The sequence below is a fragment of the Perna viridis genome, chromosome 13, assembly GCF_037379345.1.
Source record: "Perna viridis isolate PV_CMFRI_1.1 ecotype Kerala chromosome 13, ASM3737934v1, whole genome shotgun sequence".
Lineage (NCBI taxonomy): Eukaryota > Metazoa > Mollusca > Bivalvia > Mytilida > Mytilidae > Perna > Perna viridis.
In genome coordinates this window covers 33,560,352-33,579,501 of record NC_142457.1, presented here as the reverse complement: position 1 = coordinate 33,579,501, position 19,150 = coordinate 33,560,352, and the positions used below count along the sequence as shown (strand labels likewise).

The following is a 19,150-nucleotide window of genomic DNA, read 5'->3' as shown; positions in this document are numbered from 1 at the left end:
GGTATTTGTCCCGGCATTACATTCATTTGATTTCCGCTAGAATCTTGGTTCCTTTGATTACTCTTTCAGATACAGCAAAGCATGTTTTGTTTCTTTAATGCAAGGTTGATATTTTTCTAACTGCAATAAACCCTAATCAAAATAATACATGTAGACATATTAGTTATTCATGGGCAAGCAATTAGGCCTCTTGGGAGCAATTGTTTTTGAAGTAATGAAGTGTGAAATAAAAAAATTCTTTCCAACAAACCTCCTCATTTTAAACTATAGTTTTAAACTAGATAAGTTTCCCTTGAATGTGCTGTGTACATAATTGAAATATTTAATACATTGTTTGTTATGTGTCACCTTTTGGATTATAAGCTTTCCTATTTACCCCTTACAACGAATTGGTTATATTATATCATGTTATCAGACACAAGCTTTTCTATACAAAACAACAAACTTGTCCAGAGAAATTTGTTCTAGATGAAATGTACTGTCAATTGCTAATGATACACATATTTTCTATATAGGGACATACAAAATAAAATATTTTGCAAAGCACAGCTAGAAATGCCTGCAAAGATTGAAACCTGAATATAGCTCTCAACTTTTGACTGTTATTTAGTATTTGACACAAAATATACAATAAAATGCTTCACAGGGTGCAGCATGATACAACCACAGAGGTCAAACCCTAAACAGTTGGGTTAAGTTTGGACACACCATCTCATGAAGATTTGAATTTCGTTATGATTTAATATTTTGACACGGGATAAGAATTTAACTGGAATCACAAGTGGTCACTTTTTGGCCCCTTGTTCCCTAACGGTTCCAGTCAAAACCTTCAAAATCAATCCCAGCCTTCATTTGGGGTTATGGAACCTTATTTTATGACATCAGAGCAATTCAATCCCTTTTACTCAAGTTATCATTCAGAAATCAGTATTTGTTTCTGGCCCTTTTTCTTAATTTGCTCATATCATTTCCCCAAAAATCAATCCCAGTCTTTCCTTTTGAGGTTGGTCACATCGTAGTAAAATTTGTATGAGATCCTTTCACTTTTACTCAAGTTATTGTCAAGACACAAGGAAATGCTAGTTTCAGGCCCTTTTCATCCCTAATTTAAAAAGATTCATGTGCTAACCCAAGGAGCTAAATATAGAAGGATTTGTATCTTGCATGGAAGATTTCATTATACTAGCCACAGCTACTTGCCGCCTATACAGTCAAAATTAGGTCATATAAAACATTGATATCACAAATGCAGGTGAAGCTACAGCTATAAACATCCTTATATACACCCTCAGACTATTTCTATCAATTTGAAAGAAATTTTATGATGATTGTTTGGGTTTTGAAGGAGTTAGAGCTTTAATTTAGGAGGGAATGACTTTCTGGAGGGCGTGACTCCAACCGCCAATTTTTTTATATCAACAGTTGGTCAAATAAAAATGTTGATTTCATGCAAGAACGGGAGGCTACAGCTACAAAATTTCTTATATACACGATCAGACCATTTCTGATCAATTAGAAATAAATTTTATGATGATAGATCAGATTTTGAAGAAGAAGGAGTTTAAATTTTAAATGAATAGGATAACAGCCCTCGAAGGCGGGGCTACGCAGTCAGGAGTCAAAACAAAGGCTTGTATAAATGTTGATATCACAAATACAGGGAAAGCTACAACTATAAAACTCCTTGTATACACCCTCATACATACTATTTCTGATAAATTTTTAACAAATGTTATGACGACTGATCGGGTCTGGAAAAAGGAGTTTGAATTTTTGATGAGGAGGGAAGTACACCTGCGAAGGTGGGACCAGGTTGAAAATTTGATAAGAGATTAAGGTCTCGAATATCGAGGAATTAATCAGAACAAAACAATAAAAAAGTCTGGAGGCAACTTGAGGTGGGATATTTTTTTTTAAAACCATTTAGGTCAGAATACCTAAATTTATCATGATGAAATGTTGAAGCAAAGAAAATTGTCCGCCATTAAACAGGGCACTATCAGAATCAACAAAATGTGTCATGGGTAATCTTGCTGTATATCGCCCCACGCAACATATTTATTATTGTACCATGTAAAATTGTGTGAGATTCCAATCCCTGATATATAGAAATCATTGATTAACCACTAAAATCAATTCCAGTTTACCTTTGTTGGTATGGCACTCTGTGATACAGTTTCAAAGTGATCATTTCATCAACAGTCAAATAATTGTTTGGAAAGCAAGAAATTGCATGTTCTTGGCCCCCTTTTTGGCGTCTCTTTTATTTACAATGGACATGTTTTAACAACCAAAATTTATTTAGTCTCATCATATAGGTATAGAATATTGTGAAATAATATCATAGACATTTCTATGCTTTTACTTGAATTATAGAAGTAAATTCAACAAAATGCTAGTTTTTGCCCATTTTTTGTCCCTAAATTCTAAATTTATGCTTGGCACCATAACCCCCCAAAATCAATGCAAATCTTCCTTTTGTGGTTTGTAATGTTGATATAAAACTTTATTGGGATCACTGACTTGGACTTTTTTGGCCCTTATGCTTATGGTTGGGGCTGTAACCTCCACAATTATTTCCAACCATTATTTTGTGGTTTAAAACCCTGTTATAAATTTTTATTAAGTGTCATTGATGTTGCTGCAAGAGTTTTCAAGTTATATTCTGAAATCAGAAAATCACTCCATCTTTGAACAATTTTAGTCCCATAACTCAAAAACAATACATTAGAAATTTATCAAAATCATAAGGGAGCTCACATCAATAGATAGAAACTATTCACCAAAGTTCATAAAAAAATTGATGGCATTTTTGAGATATTGTGCAAAGTGCAAACAACAAAAAGACTGATACCATAATACTACAACACATCCCATCTATAGAGACTGTGTGTAAAAAACTACGAAGATAAAGATATTTTGCATAAACAATTTAGATTTCAAAAGCACTACAGTTGTCACCAGACAAAATTTACCAGTAGAAGTATTAGATATTAGGGACAGGTCTCCTGCATCATATTCATAAATGGCAACGACAATCAAAATTGATTTTGCACAAATTCCAAATAAGAGCTACTCAAGACTGGAATATGTAATAAATATTTAGTAGTGAATGAGGAGTGATGGATCAGTTAGTTACCTATGTGACCACATATTAATAAACCATAATGTCTATGTGAGAGATAATTAAATGAAGTAATCATCATTCTTGTGTTCCATCTGAAATAACTTAAGTAACTTACTTTTTGTTGAAGCGACAGTATTTAGTTCTGCTGTTTGGTTTTCTGGACATAAATCATTCAGTTCTGCAGTTTGGTTTTCTGGACATAAATCATTCAGTTCTGCAGTTTGGTTTTCTGGACATACATTATTCAGTTCTGCTGTTTGGTTTTCTGGAAATACATCATTTGATTCTGCTGTTACGCCTTCACAAAATAAGTCCATTTGTTCAATTGTCTGGTGCATATTTTTCTAAAAGATAAGATGATACGTAATAACCCAGTATGTAAGAAGACAAAGGCAAGCAATGTATCTAATTAAAGAACCTTAGTGAGCACGCTCACATACCCCACACGTCCTAATGTTGGATACTCAAGCAAATTTGTTTGTAAGAGAAATATATGTAGAAGGACCCCAATAAAAAAAGGAATAAGAGCTTTTTTTCAGGCTTTAGACCTTTCTCTTCTAACTAAATTCTGTTACACATTCTTTTTTTAAAACCCACAAAACATGAAGTACGCAAAGACATCATCAAAACCCCAAATCATCCCAAGCCTACCTTTTACTGTATGGCACTTTGTGATAGAAATTGTTAAGATACTGAAAATGCTTGTTTCTGGTCAAATTTTACCCCATTTCCTACATAGTTCAAGCAAAACCTCTGCTTTCTTTTTTTTAATATAGCACCTTGTAGTACAATGTCAGAGATCCATATACTTGTACTGAAGTTACTGCCTGGACACCAAAATGAGAATGGCAAAGTTTCATGGTTTATCTTTGTTAAGGCAGTCAGCCATATTCAAAAACAGAAAACAATGCTGTGAATATCTTAGATACATGTACATATCTAACAGTTATCTCTAGTTTTCAAATTATATTTTTCTATTTTTTCATGACAAGTGACTTTTTAAAATCAGACCATGTCAATATACAATCCTATGTAATAAGAAAATTTATGATGTCAAATCATGGAAATTCAATGGCTAAGTCTACATGAAACAGGAATTTAATATAATTTTTCTTTAAATGTAAGAAAAATGACAGATGATGCACTCACCATAGTGATTTGTCCTTGCCTTGATAATATTTGTTGAAGTTTTGTCAAACCTGAATTATAACAAATATATGATATGAAACTACAAAAGAGTGAAATCAAAACAGACAGAAACAAAAAGACAGATAAATTGATTCCATTGTACTGTGATTTTATTTAAGTTTGTCTTTACATGTATCAATTTTTGTGGTTAGAGAAAATAAAACATTTCATTGGGTACTTGACTTTGTAGTTCACAGGTCAATAAAATAGATAAATAGAGGATTGATTACTCTGTGTTTCTGCCAAATAATGACCAAAGAAAAACAAACATTTTTAGTTGAAGAGTTTGAAGGTAATTATTTTTGCTGATACCCACCTCACAACACTACTAATTGAGATGAAGTTATTTCAATTACTCAAGGAAGGAATATATAATGGATACAAAGCACTAGCATAAGCTTACTTGGACCAAACTTTGTTCCAGTGAGGCGTTAATGTGTTAACTTTGACTCAAGAAAATAAAAAATATTAATAAATACCCTCAACATTAAGGATAACTGAACCTATGTGCAGTCTGAACATTATGATATCATCCTCTGTCATAACAAAAGCAATATCTTGATCAGCCAAGATAGTTTCTGCCATCTGAAGCATAAAGATCATCTTTACAAACATTTGTTCATGCAATATCTATAGAGACAGTTATCATTACAGAGTATTCTAAAATGAAACTTTGACATATTATAAATTGCAATATCTACTCAGTAAAATGGCATCTATGATAGATAACAAATTTCCAAAACTGAAAGCATTTTTCTAACTAGAGTAACATTGGCAAAATAAGTTTGAAGAGTAGATACATACCTTTAGAACATAAACGCCACATGATATGCTATCCCTCTGTTTCGAATGGTCTAGAATTCTAACATTCCAAATGCCTTCACCATCTAACAGAAAATCTGATCTCTCTTATAAAAGAGCTGAATTAGAAAAGATTGAAAATCAATGATAAAACAATAATGATTAATGACAAAAACTCAAAATGCTCTGTTGAACCCCATCATGTTATATCTGTATAATTTTGGAGGAATCTGTTCAAGCATTCAATCCTGAACACAGATTGTACAACTTTTATGCTGTTTATTTAAAAAAAGTGTTGTTTGGGCTAGCTGCAGCATGCCCTGTAAGTGGATGATTTCCACTTTGTTCATTGTAGAGGTATAGATGGCCTTGAGCTGACATTTATCATACTGGTGGTGTTGTTGTCTCTTTGACATATTCACCATATCCATTCTTGTTAAATAATATGATGAAGGTGAAACCTTGTAACGCTCCTGAAGAAACATTGATTAAAAACAACTTCCATAATTTTCCATAAATGATATGTCTATTGGCCAAAATGTCCAGTATTCATAAGGAATTATTGGTTGTCATGGTCCAAAATATCTTTGGGTTGCATTGTCCGGCACTGGTAAACATTATAATTCTTATAATTTGCAAAATGCCTTAAAAGATTTTTTTTACATTCAATTTAGTTTTGCTTTACTGTTTTGTTTTGTATCGTTTAATAATATTTTTATTATGTTTTTTAGTACGATTTGATTCATTTTATCGAATTGTTTCCTTTCCATTCTTTCTTTTATCAATCATTTTCGTTTCACAATTTTCATGATCCGAGAATTATTGGTAATATTGATAACATAATTTTCATAAACAACTGGGCGCCGTACTGCAGACTGTATGGCCAACCCTATCCTGGAAAAGCTATGATTTGATTTGTATTTAATTATCAAAACTAGTAAATATTTTCCAAGACTGGATTGGCTCTCAATCGAACATATACAAGCATACACAAACGAAGCTGCCATTATGCTGTTTTTCAGCTCCTAAAAATGCAGGTACAAACTGGATATTGATGCTTTTTCTTGCCAGAAGTATACAGATTCAAGTTGATAATACAACCATAAATGGTCCCTCCTGGAGCGTATTAATATAACTTTTAAAATTGTGATTTGTTTTTGTTTTGTTTTTTTTTTTTTTTCAGAATAATTTAAGTCTGGGCTATTTTTTTTCAAGAAAAAACAATAAATCAATAGTACAATTCTTATATCAATGTTGATATGTATATGGTTATTAATCACATTAATGCATACTTACAACCAATTCTCCATTAAGGAATGCAATTCCAGGTATGATGCTCCCAATGGATCATAATAAAAAATAATCCTCTGTTCTGGACAAATTACCTGTACAAAATGAAAAAAATAGGATAATCTAGATGACATCCTCACATGCATTTCAGGTTAAGAACATTTTATTAATCTAACTAGTGCTAAGTACTAGTACGACACAATGAGACACTTTGCTCAGGAACATTTCATGGGGAGGCATGTCAACCCAATTAAACATATTATTCTCACTAATTAAATACAATTTATTTTGATCAAAACAAAATGCAAAGAACAACTACTTAAATCAGTGTAGTGAGTATATCTGAACAGAATGATAGACAGATAGCACTGTCAAAGACAATATACATAATGCACCCTTAGTAACTTTGCTGTAAGGGCCCTAATTACTGCATAACATCAATACGAGTAAACCAAATGAAACAAGATGTTGCATGCTATATCGTGCTTTAAATACCCCTACTCACAGTATTTTATGTGAAGGGAGCAAGGGTAGGCTTTACTACTATTGTTTGTATTTTTAAAGATGGAAGCAGGTCCATCAAAACCAGACTCATTGACATGCCTGTGATGAACATTGGAACAAGGCAAAATCTATTTTATGCCATACCAAGCATCACCTATGTGAATACATGTATAATTCATTTGGTTGATTCATTTGTATATATCATGTATTTATAGTTTTGAAAAAAAATATTCAAAATCCTCTGTTTTACTTTTAACATAACATTATAACATAACAAATTATGTTGATAATGTCATCACACAAAATCTCCCGCAATTTTATGCTGCATTGCATTCTCTCTCATAAAAGCTGCGAAATCTATTAAGTAATATGAACAGTGCAATTGAGAGAATGACAGACTAACAAGGTGATTGCAATATAGGTTATGACACAAATGCTTCATAGTCATACAATAAATATTTAATTTCTACATACCAATAAAATCCAGTGATTCTGACCATCATTGACCGCACCAATAATGTAGTTATATTCATCAAAATTTATCTAATAAAAATAAATATAACATTTTCAGTATTTAAGTGAATTGGTTGTTGCAATGGCAGAAACTTCATGATCAATTGAGTTGTACTAGTCTAAACCTTTTATATGCTAGCATATAAAAGAAAAGAGACAACAACAGAAAAGTATTGTCACTTAGTCCGTGTTTTGTTATAACATATCAACAATATTGCATGTTAACAGAAAGCATTGACTCTTTAAAACATACATTAAAACATAAATAAGGCCTTAGGTTGATCCCACAACATCCATTCTGGACGAAACAAATAAAAACACTAACTCCATAAGTCCACAAACAGGAAGAAAAGGAAAACTTTTCAGCAAGATAAAGAAATGCTTAGTTCCCACATAAAAACCATCGTAGGGGAGAAATTGCATTATAAAAAGCATAGGTAGGATCTTCACCAAAAAAAGAGATTTGCAAGCTACTGCTCACAAGTATACCCCCCTTTCCCCCTTCCCCAAGATGTATTCTTCCCAAAGTAGGTAAACAGGAAGTACAAGACCTGAATCTGAAAGCGATGTGTATGACCTTTAGCCGAGGCTGCATATAATGTACCAAATATCAAGTGGCTATGATCAGTTGTTACCAAGAAAAATGTTACAAAATTTTTTCATTTGATCATTTATGTTCAAAGACTAAGTCAGTAAACATAAAGTAGTTGCCCTACAAGACTAAAATTGGTAAGTGCAGTATAGGACCACTAGCTGAAGCTGAAAATTAGGTTACAGAATGACTGAATGAGCTAAAACAGTATACCCCTCTCTTCTTCATAGTGGGGGTATAATTATATTCAAAAGTCTTTCTTTTTGTAACATTTTTGCAAAATGACTAGAATTATCTTTAAAACTGACATTTTAAATTTTCAAACCTTAAACAACCAATTATCTACCAGCTATTACAGTCATTATTGTTTATCAATATTGTTTTATCAGCATTTGCTGCCAATTTGTGTAAGTAAGCATCAATTATCTGAAAACAATTATCAACACATATAAAATTTAAATAACCTTTAAAAACATATGAGACTTTCCTAACCTCAACAACATAAATGATAAAAAGCTTAGCTATCACCACAGACAGTTGTGGACACAATATATATTAACTTGATACAGCTCTCAATTTTGGTTGTGATTAAAAGTTTAGCATTTAATAATTCTGACCAGAATGAAACCAGTCAAGAACAACTCTTCAATTCATCAAAACCTCAAGGGTCTTCATACCAAAAACAACTCTTAACACAACTAGCCCAATAGTTTTACAGATGTCATGGAAGTTTTAGGTTTAATGAGAGACTATGATTTACCTCACAAAATTGTACTGTCACCACAGAGCATCGAAACCTAGACAACTCATTGACAGGTGAGTAACAACCAAAACTAAATACTCAATTTTTTTAGATAGATTTTCATTCATAACTAAGCCTGATTTCAAAGAATATTTGCATTTCCTAAAATAGGTCTTTTCATAAGAAAGAATTACCTCATCTGGTAAGAATTCTCTCAGGGAATGCAAACTGTTTAAAGTTAAAGTGCTGTTGTCAACTTTGTTAAGCACCTCATTCTGCTCCACACTTGGCCACTTCCAAACTTCCAAAATACCTGAAGAAAAAGTTACATTTGTAAAAAAGTCAAATATTGGTTAATATTTTTTTATTGTGTAAGTGGGTACATCATATATTGCAAAAATTCTCTTAAATGTCCAATTAAACATTTCATATGTATAAAATGTGCAATGAAATGAACCCCAATGCTTTGATTCTCTGAAAATAATATGTTATCTGACATGACCAAAGATGAAAATGGTTATTTACATTTTTATGCTAATATTAAGTTTAACCTAAATAGGTGATGTGATTTCTATCTAAGATCAGAGAACCTTATACTCACATGCATGTACTATTTCCTCAAATGTCACTTTATGCAGTGCTGTACAACTAAATACTTTTTCAGAATGAGACTCCATTGTCTCTTTAAAAGACTTAGTTAAATCATCTTGATCACTAGCCTAAACAATAAAAAAAATACAAATTATGAAACATTTACAATAATTTGCAATGATATGTACAATATTGACTGCAATCAATTGATACACTGAAAAAAATATTCCTATTTCCAGGACATTGCCTAGGTTAAGACTTTTTGCAAAAACTGTATTTCACAGGTGCAACATTATGCAGATTATGTACATAATCATTGACTTTTCTTAACCTAAGTTTTCTTTATTGAAACATATTATGCCTTTCAATTGTTTACTCGTGAGTATTTTAAAACAATAAGAAAATGAAGAGTTCACAGAGTGCAGCAAATTTGTACTCTGTACACTTGGGGCAAATGTGGACACAGTATTAGTTTTTGACACACTTACGCATAGGGACTTAAATTTCAATATGGACAAAATAACTGGTTCTGATGCAAAATTTGAAATTCAATTGAACTAAAGATGAACATAATGGCTGCTTATCAAAAACCTTTGCCTATAATACAGTAACGAAATTAGTACAACAGATGTTATTCTGATAGAAATGGTCAGGCAGGGATTTTCATCAGGAAAATTGTGTTTGCCTTAACTCAAAACCCGTATAAAATATCTGAAATATGATTGACATATGCAGGCAGGAATTTGTATAAGGATTTCAAATAAAAAACAAGAAATCTGTGTGCGATGGCTCACTATTGATACCCCCACTTTCAATCACGATACAAAGAAAATAAACAAAGTCCTCAGTAAATAGGAAGTTGTGGTCAAATTTTTCTGGAAATAGATTCTACCATACGACATACCTACAGAAAGAATGTGTTACAAGCCTTATGGTCTATACGAAGGCCAAAACAAGTTTAGTTCAAATGTTCCATAACTCCTGTTAAATTGGCTGCATAATATGAATGTAAATGGCAACAACAAATGGTGACCATCCAAACTATCCAACACAATTCAAGTAAATTTGCCAAACAGTTTCATTGGACTTGTGTCAACAAGTTTGACTGGAAAGATGCATGGTCAAATGGAAACCTCTCCAGACATAGGAACAATGTGTTAAAATTTCTAAACGATAGAATAAGTTTTACTCAAAATATTGTATATAAATGAAAAATTAATAATATACAGGCATTTTCATTGGAAATGGCAGTTTAAACCAGGTTTAATAGCAAGCTTAATCATATGCTTTTATTATGATTATTTAGTTGAAATAAATAAGGGCAGCAAAAAGTCTTCATTCATACAAATCTTACGTTATTAGCATCAATCTTAATTATATTCAAATTTGTAGGATATAACCAAGATTCAACAAATATTTACAGGTGAGACAGGGTCTATTGAATATTTTTTCTGCTTGACACTAATTTATTCAGATTTTTTATACTTACAGTGCCTGTATGGGATAAACTTGCAATTTTATGGGGTATTGGGCAATGGGGTATGGGGAATGGGGAATGGGTAATAGGGCACTGGGGCAATGGGGGATGGGGCAATGGGGAATGGGGCAATTGGGAATGTGGCATTTGGAACGGGGTAAATGCATAGGACAATGGGAATGGGGAGAGGGAATAATTTTGGTTAGTCAATCAAACTAATTGTTCTGCCTTTTACCGCTAGCAACGTACCTATCATAATTCTATGACAGCAATTTAAATAGTTTTTAAACAAGATTGTTTCAGAGTAATTTTTAATTATTACAGGTGTCACAGCTCATTATTCATTGACATTTTTTTAAAATATTAACAGGAAGTGCATTTGTACAAATTTAATTTCTGGTCATCATAGATTGAAAATGTTCGCACTCACACAATATCTAAACGTAAATCATTTTTGAAAATTCATATTGAAATAATTTTGTGTTGGAGACACTCATATGATTTTAATATTTAAAAAATACAATGAAATGTTGATTCCTTTTCAATTGGCAGATAAATGTTATAAGAATAATAATATTGCCATTTTTAATATTTTATACAAGAATTTTACACCATTATTGAAATTAAACTGTTCGCATCCTTACAATGTGCAGAAATATGTCATTTTTGGGTAATTCAAATGAAATCAATATGTCCCAGCCAAACATATGATGCCTATTTTGACAATTTTAACGTTTTAAACAATAATATAAGACCATAACGGTAATTTCAAGTGTTCACACTCATTTAATTTGCAAAAAATCTCATTTTCAACAATTTGGTCTGAAATATATGTATCACAGCCATCAACATAATAATGACATAGACAATTTTAACATTGTTTACAATAATTTTAGACTAATAGGTATATTAAAAGTGTTATCACACATACACTCTGCAAAAATATGTCATTTTGAAGATTTTTGACTGAAATATGAGTGTTGCATCCACCAAAGGGATACTAATATTGCCAGTTTTAATATTTTTAACAATAATTAGGGACCATTATTGAAATTAAAATAGTTCACACCCTTACAATCTGCAGAAATATGTCATTTTTGAGAAATTGGATTGAAATAAATGTATCAAAGCAACACATATAATGCTGATTTTGACAATTTTAACATTTTAAACAATGATATAAGACTATTAAGGATATTTCAAGTGTATGCAATCATTTAATTTGCAAAAATATTTCATTTTCAAGAATTTGGTTTGAAATATGTAACTTATAACAACAATCAACATAAACTTTATCTGGACAATTTTAACATTTCTAAGAATAATTTTAAGAATAAAGTTCATTCACAATTTTTACATATATCTATAATTATAAAAATATAGCATGATTATTTCTCATGCAGCTCGGAGTGGCGATGATACATGTAAACAATGTAAATATTGCATGATTTCAGTAATTCTCAAACTTGACGTTGAGATTCTAAAATCAATATTGATTGCACAAAACTTTCTGCATCCTAATGCATTATATGTGTTTGATAAAACGTTTACTTAATTTTTTTTTTTTTCGAAATGGGGAAAGGCATTGGACAACGAGAAATAAGTCGATGCAATAGGGGATGGAGCAATGGTGAATGTGGCTATAGTGAATAGGGTATAGGGCAATGGGGGATGGGGTATGGGGCAATGGGGAATATGGGATTGGGCAATGCGGAATGGGGGATGAGCCAAGTGGGAAGTTTATCCCATACATGGACTGTAATTTGTCATTCAGCTCATAATTTCAAGTAAACTGTGTGGATTTACAAACCATCAAAAAACAAAAACATTCAACTAGAGGTGATACCTGCAGGCCATTTTTGAGTAAACTATTAAGAACAGTTTTGTATTAAACTCACAAATCCACATTGGGCAGCTGACAATGGCTCTGACTCACACTGTGGCTCTAGTTCTAGCAATGGATCAGGGAAAACTTCATACTGCTGAAATAAGTTTAAGTTGCATGAAACCAATTTCATGAGCAATTCTTTTTTTTACAAAAAGTATTCCATCTCTATACAAAGTAAGCATCTGACTTAAGAACAAGGCTCCAGTAGCCACTGTCAGTTATAATTCAGATTTCAGCAGATGAAAAAATGTTAGTGCTGGTCTTTTATATGCTAGTGTTTAAACTTTCCCATTTCTAAATATAGCTGAGATTAAGAAATCTTGGAAAAACCGAGACTTGCAAGTGTGAAAGAGTTTAAAGCACATTTCTTATGGTTGAAAATTAATTTATTCAGTTTGATAATAATTCGATATTCAGCTCTCAATTTTAGTCAACTGTGTGTATTTACAAACCAACAAGAAAATGAATAACTTCCCAGGAATAGTTCTGCTTAAATAAACAATAAAATGCTTTACAGGGCACTGATGTTAAAGTCAAATCCTTTCGTGGAATGGCACCTTGTAGTAAAATTAATTTGAGATCCATTCACTTTTACTCAAGAAATTGTCCAGCTGTATTGAAACTGCTTGTTTCTGGCCTTTTTTGGCTCCTAATTCTAAAATAGTTAAAGTCTTTTAAAATCTCCAAAATCAATCCAAGTATTCCTTTGGTGGTAAAGCACATTGTAATTTAGTTTCAAAGAGAACACTTCATTAATAGTCAAGTTGCATTGCCTGAATATCAGGAAAATACATGTTTCCGCCCCCCTATTTGGGACCTTGTTTCTAAAATTTTCAAATCTTAACTCCGAAATTAAATCCCAGTCTGACTATTGTTATGTAGATTATTATTGTGGAACACTAACAAAGATATTCCTGTTCTTTAAGTGGAGTTATATATTTGAGTTCCATAAAATGCTTGTTTTTTGTCCCTTTCTGGTATCTTATTCTAAAACGTTTGGATTCATAAGCCACAAAGTCAATATGAAACCTTCCTTTTGCAGATTGGAACTTTTTACTTTTCTTAAATTTAATAAAGATTAAAAGACCACTGTTAAAGTTAAATATTCTTCTAAAAACAAAGTGTCAGTAAAATATGAAGAGAACCATGACAATGATAGCATAAAACAATTATACAACCACACATTTTTTGCAGTTGTATAAAAACCATTTGTTAAACCAGAGGTGATATCTGCATGCCATGTTTGAGCATTTTGCCAAAAACAACAGGTTTAGTATTCAGAATATTAAACTCACAGATACACATTGGTCAGGAGACGGTGGTTTCCCTCCACACTGTGGCTCTGTTTCTACCATATCTCCTCGCTGAAATAAGTTTTTGTTACATGAATCCAATAAGCATAAGCTATTATTAGATAAAATAAGATATTCTTCCTTTATAAAATTAGCAATTGTCTTGAGAACCCTAATTAACTGCAGTGAGTTCTCCACCTACACAGTTTGTAATGGTGAACAGATGTTTCAAATTTCTTTACACTACATACCGATAATTCTTCTTAAAGACTTAAGCATTCAAAAATACTGTCAACAACAGTATACCATTCTGACTATAATTGTACTTCTACAGATAATAACATATTTTGATGTCTTTACATTAGTATCACATGTCGCTTTACTCATAGTTGTAGTACAGAATTTAGTACTGAGTAGTAATCAATATTTTGCATCCATTTTCAGATCAATAAAAATCACTTTAATTTATTATCAATTTTACTGTTCCAAGATGTTAGTGTTTAAATAACTTTCCTATTTACAAAATATAGCTGAGATTAAGAAAGCAAGGAAAAACAGACTTACCATGGCACTGACAATGACAACTGTAGCATCATACAATTATACAACCACAATCCTTTGCAGTAGTATAAAAAAACATTTATTAAACGAAATATCTGATATCTATATGCCAAATTTTAACATTTTGTTGAGAAAAATAAGTTATGTATTCAGACTTTTAAACTCACAGATCCACATTGGTCTGTACATAGTTGTTCTGTCCCACACTGTGGCTCTGTTTCTTCCAATGAGTTAAGATTTACTTCTCCTTGCTGAAATAAGTTTTATTTGCATTAATCTAATTACCATGAGCTACATTTTTTTATAAAAAGTATTATATCGCTGTAAAAATTATCTTGAGATCCCTTATTAACTGCAGTGAGACATTATTTATCTTTCTCCACTTAATATGTTTGTAATGGTGAATAGATATACTTGAAATTGCTTTAATCTCCATTCTTCTAAAAACATGATGTTTCCTTTGTGACTTAAGATGTTTTGATGTCATAACATAAGTATCAAATGTCACAATGCAATGCAGAATTCAAAACAGAGCAGTATACCATATTTTGCATCCAATTTCGATTCATAAAAAAATTATACCAATTTATGATAAATTTTATTTAAATGCCATTCCAATTTCCAGGATATGCATGTAGCTTTGATTCAGAAATCAGGTAAAAACTGAGACTAACAGATTTGACAGAGATTATAGCACATTTCTTGTGGTTGGCACTCAATTTATTCAGTTTTTTTCTTCTAATATAAAATTCAGTTCTCAATTTATTTAAGTTAACTATGTACATGTATATCAATAAATAATCCAGAAAAAGAAAACTCTCTTCAAATGAAACATTCATTCAATCAAAGGTCATCAATGGCAATTTTTGACTATTTTAACAAAATAGTCAAAAGGTTTTGTATTCAGGATAATAAACTCACAGATACAGTTTGGTCAGCAGAAAGTGGTTCTGATTCTCGTTGTAGTTCTGGTTCTACCGATAGATCAGGGACTACATCTTCTTGCTTAAATAAGATTTAATTGCATGTATATGGATCTGCAAAGAAGTGTTCTCAGTAATGTAAATGGTGTGATTCCAATTTCATTACAAAGCTAGGTACCAGTAGGCTACCAAATAATAGTTCTGCCTTACATTATAACCACTGAACACATGTGTGATCTTTTGGATACTGTCTATAAAGCTTTAACAGTTTTCTATGATGATGACCACCAACCAGTGTGTTTTTGTGTATTGTATTTTATTTATCTTATTTATTTGTTTTCTTGTGTTTTTTATTTTCATTATTAATGTATAAGCTTTATTTTTTAATACTCAGACTATTGATCAGGAAATCGGTTGAAATGACAGCTCTTAAGTGTGCAAGCTCAAAAGCATGCCCTCAACTTAAAAGACAAATTAAACCACTTGCGATAAATAAACTGATACATTAAAACAATACACTCTCCGCAGCTCTGTTGCTTTTGGTATAACTAGCAGGTCATTATGATATATGTCTATATAAATTTTATCACTTACCATTTCAGGTGGCCTGAAAGTACCTGACACTCCACCAATGATCATCTTTTTCTCTAAAAAATGTCAATTGTTATGTACTAGCTATTAGTCTTAAACCTTCATTTCTAAACAGTAAATGAGCTACACTACTCACTCAAAACCTTCCTTTTGTGATATGGAATCGTGTGATACAATTTCATAGAGATCCACATGTTTACAAGTGCCATTGCCCGGAAACAAACATTTCACTTTGTGTGGTCATCTATACACTAAAATTTTATTATACTAAATTTTATGACATACTTGTTTTTGGTTCCTTTTTAGCACTTGCAAAACAACAGACCATTACACTTGAAATTAAAACTTTTTATAATCAATATAAAATTATTAGTATTCAACTTATTGAACCGTCCAAGTGTTTGCGAATAACAACAACAGAGATGCAGACTTTAAGTAGCACACCAGCTAAGGATCACGCAAAATGTGATTCATGGGTAAAAAGCCTACATATTTTTATTTTTGATATATTGTTTGAAATGTCATAGTAAACAGAAATAAACATGCGGTTTTACATATAACCCATGCTCTTAGGAGATAAAAATTGTATAGAATGCACTGTAGATTTCAAATTAAGAAAGATAACTCTGTAAATGACACTCAACAGAATCTACTGTATTTTCAATGTCAATTATCTCCTAAGAGCAGGCACATTTGAATGAATAATTACAGATTTCATAGTATAGACCCATAAAACAACTTAATTACAAAAATAAAAATATGTACCCTTTTTTGGTTGTATCACATTTTTCAGATTTTGCATGATTCTTACAAGGACAGCAACTTAAAACAGGAAACATTTTCAAAGTGGACAACAATGCCAATATACCATTAAAAGACCACTAATACATGTATTAGGTTTCAGCAGAGTACCTCTTTTACCAAACACAAAATGTGCACATATTTATGTCAGTGACACCTAGAAGTTTTAGCTATTAATTATTTCAAGTTATATCATTACATTTGGAATCTTTCAAATAACAATTGTTAGTCCAATCCTTAAAAAATGGTTACAAAGAAATTTATTACAATCAGAAGAGTATGCATTTAGTCTCATGACAATTGCTAGAAGTGTTTTAGTATTATACAAGAAAACAGAAATCACCATATAGTCACAAAACTTGAAGAAATAAAATCCATAACTTACAATTATTAGGGAGGAAATTGACTGAATTATTTTTTAATGTCATGTTAATGATAGATGGTCTAAAATCTACTGGTACAAATGAATCAGAGTTAAACTGGTTATCCCAAGATATTTTCTCAAATTTCTAAGATCCTTAGTTTAACTACTCCCATTTATTTCCTGTATGATATGATATATGATTTTCATATAAAACAAGATCATTTGTATATGTTCAGCCATACAAATACATCAAGTAAGCAAACTTTCACAGATATGACTATTAGATTTTGTTAACTAACCTTTAAGCTTTTCAATACATAACTTTTTAAGTATAACACTGCAGCTTTTCACCATCTGAAAAAGATTAACAAAATAACCTGGTAATTACACAAAAATTTGCAATGGTGACAGATGGACGTACAGAAAAACAGACAGAAAGGACCATGTGATCACCATATACCATCCATTTTTAAGCAAGGGTGGTATAAAAAAAGACAAATTTAGCCTTCATTTCGTAAACACAACTAAACTTGAAAACAATCTGCCTATTACATCAGGCTGCCTAATACCTGCCAGCCATACATCCCCAAACTGACTTTTTCGATCAGGTATTGAGATCTATTTAATGTTCTTTCTACCTATCAAGGGTCATGATATACAGCAGAGTGGTTTAAAAGAAGATGTGATGACTAACTTTGTGATCTTGAGGCCTATTAGTAAGATTAAACGAGACAAAATCAATACGCAATATGTCTCCCAACCATAATGTTGGGGGAAACAAAAAGGATAGCAAAATCTCAGGACACCCACACGTAAGATTTAATTGTTCTCTAATAAGGCTCTGCTCTGTTAGTGAACTGTTATATCATACCCAATGGTGTCTGAGATTTCTAAACTTGCATGAAAAAAAGCTGGTGTTTGATTTTTTCCTAACTTGAATTGAGTTATTTTCCAATTAAACGTTTTGAATTGAAATGACCTACATTGAACAGCAGATCATGACAAATCAGTCTGGCCAACGCTATGTAACAACCTGGTGTAAAATATGGTTCACTTACTGAATAAAGTAATCAACAACTGTTTATACTTGATTAAATTAAAATATTGTGGAAATTTCAAACATTCAATGGTAAAATAAGATTTCCCTTTATTTCAATGTTCCATTTTTTCATGATAAAGTACACATATATAGACCCTAAGAAAATCTCACACAGCTAAAAACAGGAACTGTCTTGTCTTTTTGGTAAGAAATAATGCCTTTAAAGCCTAAAAACCTTAATTTCGTACCTGGTGCAGATGAGACAGTAATGTACAACTCATACTTACTCTAATTTTAGATTTTAAGGTGTCTTCTTTTAATGAACAACTCTCTGCAAAAAATGTATACACAATATATTAAAGGTATTTGAAGAGAGTTTCAATACAGAAACACTAACGCTATTATCATGCTTACCATAGAGAAGCCAAACTATCATTTTATCAAAAAAATGTTGTCTTGAAATTTTGTTTTGATGAAACAATAAGTTAACTACAGGCCATATCACCACCAGGAAAAAATACGTAATCAACAACATCATATGGCTTTATAATTTGATCAATTAAAATAAAAAGTAAATTATTTAAAAAAAACTTTATCAGTAAGGTCCTTACTTGTATTATTCGTTAAAAAAATTCAAACAAAAGCAATAAGAAAAATATAAACAATGAGTGTAAGTCTTCCTCACTCCACTATTTTTTTTTATTTTGAATATTTTTATACTATAACCTTACCTTGCAATATTGTCTGAATTCTGTCATCTCCCTTTTTCATCAAATCCTCCTCCTTTATCATAAAATATTATAGTATACATAAGTATTCATAACTTAGTGAATAAAAGTGTTTTGAGTAGTGCAGTTTATTACTAA

At 31.4% G+C, this 19,150-nt stretch overlaps 2 protein-coding genes and 1 pseudogene across 8 annotated transcripts in view; 1 reads left to right on the top strand and 2 right to left on the bottom strand.

The window, feature by feature from the left end:
- LOC148600551 (uncharacterized) overlaps positions 1–6,424 on the bottom strand; it is a 31,133-nt gene extending 24,709 nt beyond the window's left edge. For both annotated transcript variants that reach the window (XM_088559646.1, XM_088559647.1), the window contains exons 1-5: positions 6,413–6,424; positions 5,120–5,235; positions 4,795–4,900; positions 4,277–4,326; positions 3,243–3,471 (exon numbers count right to left, since the gene is read on the bottom strand). In XM_088559646.1, the coding sequence (XP_088415772.1) occupies positions 3,243–3,471; positions 4,277–4,326; positions 4,795–4,900 (385 nt within the window). In that variant the 5' untranslated portion in view covers positions 5,120–5,235; positions 6,413–6,424. The remainder of the gene's footprint in view (positions 1–3,242; positions 3,472–4,276; positions 4,327–4,794; positions 4,901–5,119; positions 5,236–6,412) is intronic.
- Positions 1–19,150, top strand: part of LOC148600548 (uncharacterized) — a 227,300-nt gene that overhangs the window by 102,896 nt on the left and 105,254 nt on the right. The window lies entirely within an intron of this gene.
- Positions 6,318–19,150, bottom strand: part of LOC148600550 (uncharacterized) — a 42,544-nt pseudogene continuing 29,711 nt past the window's right edge.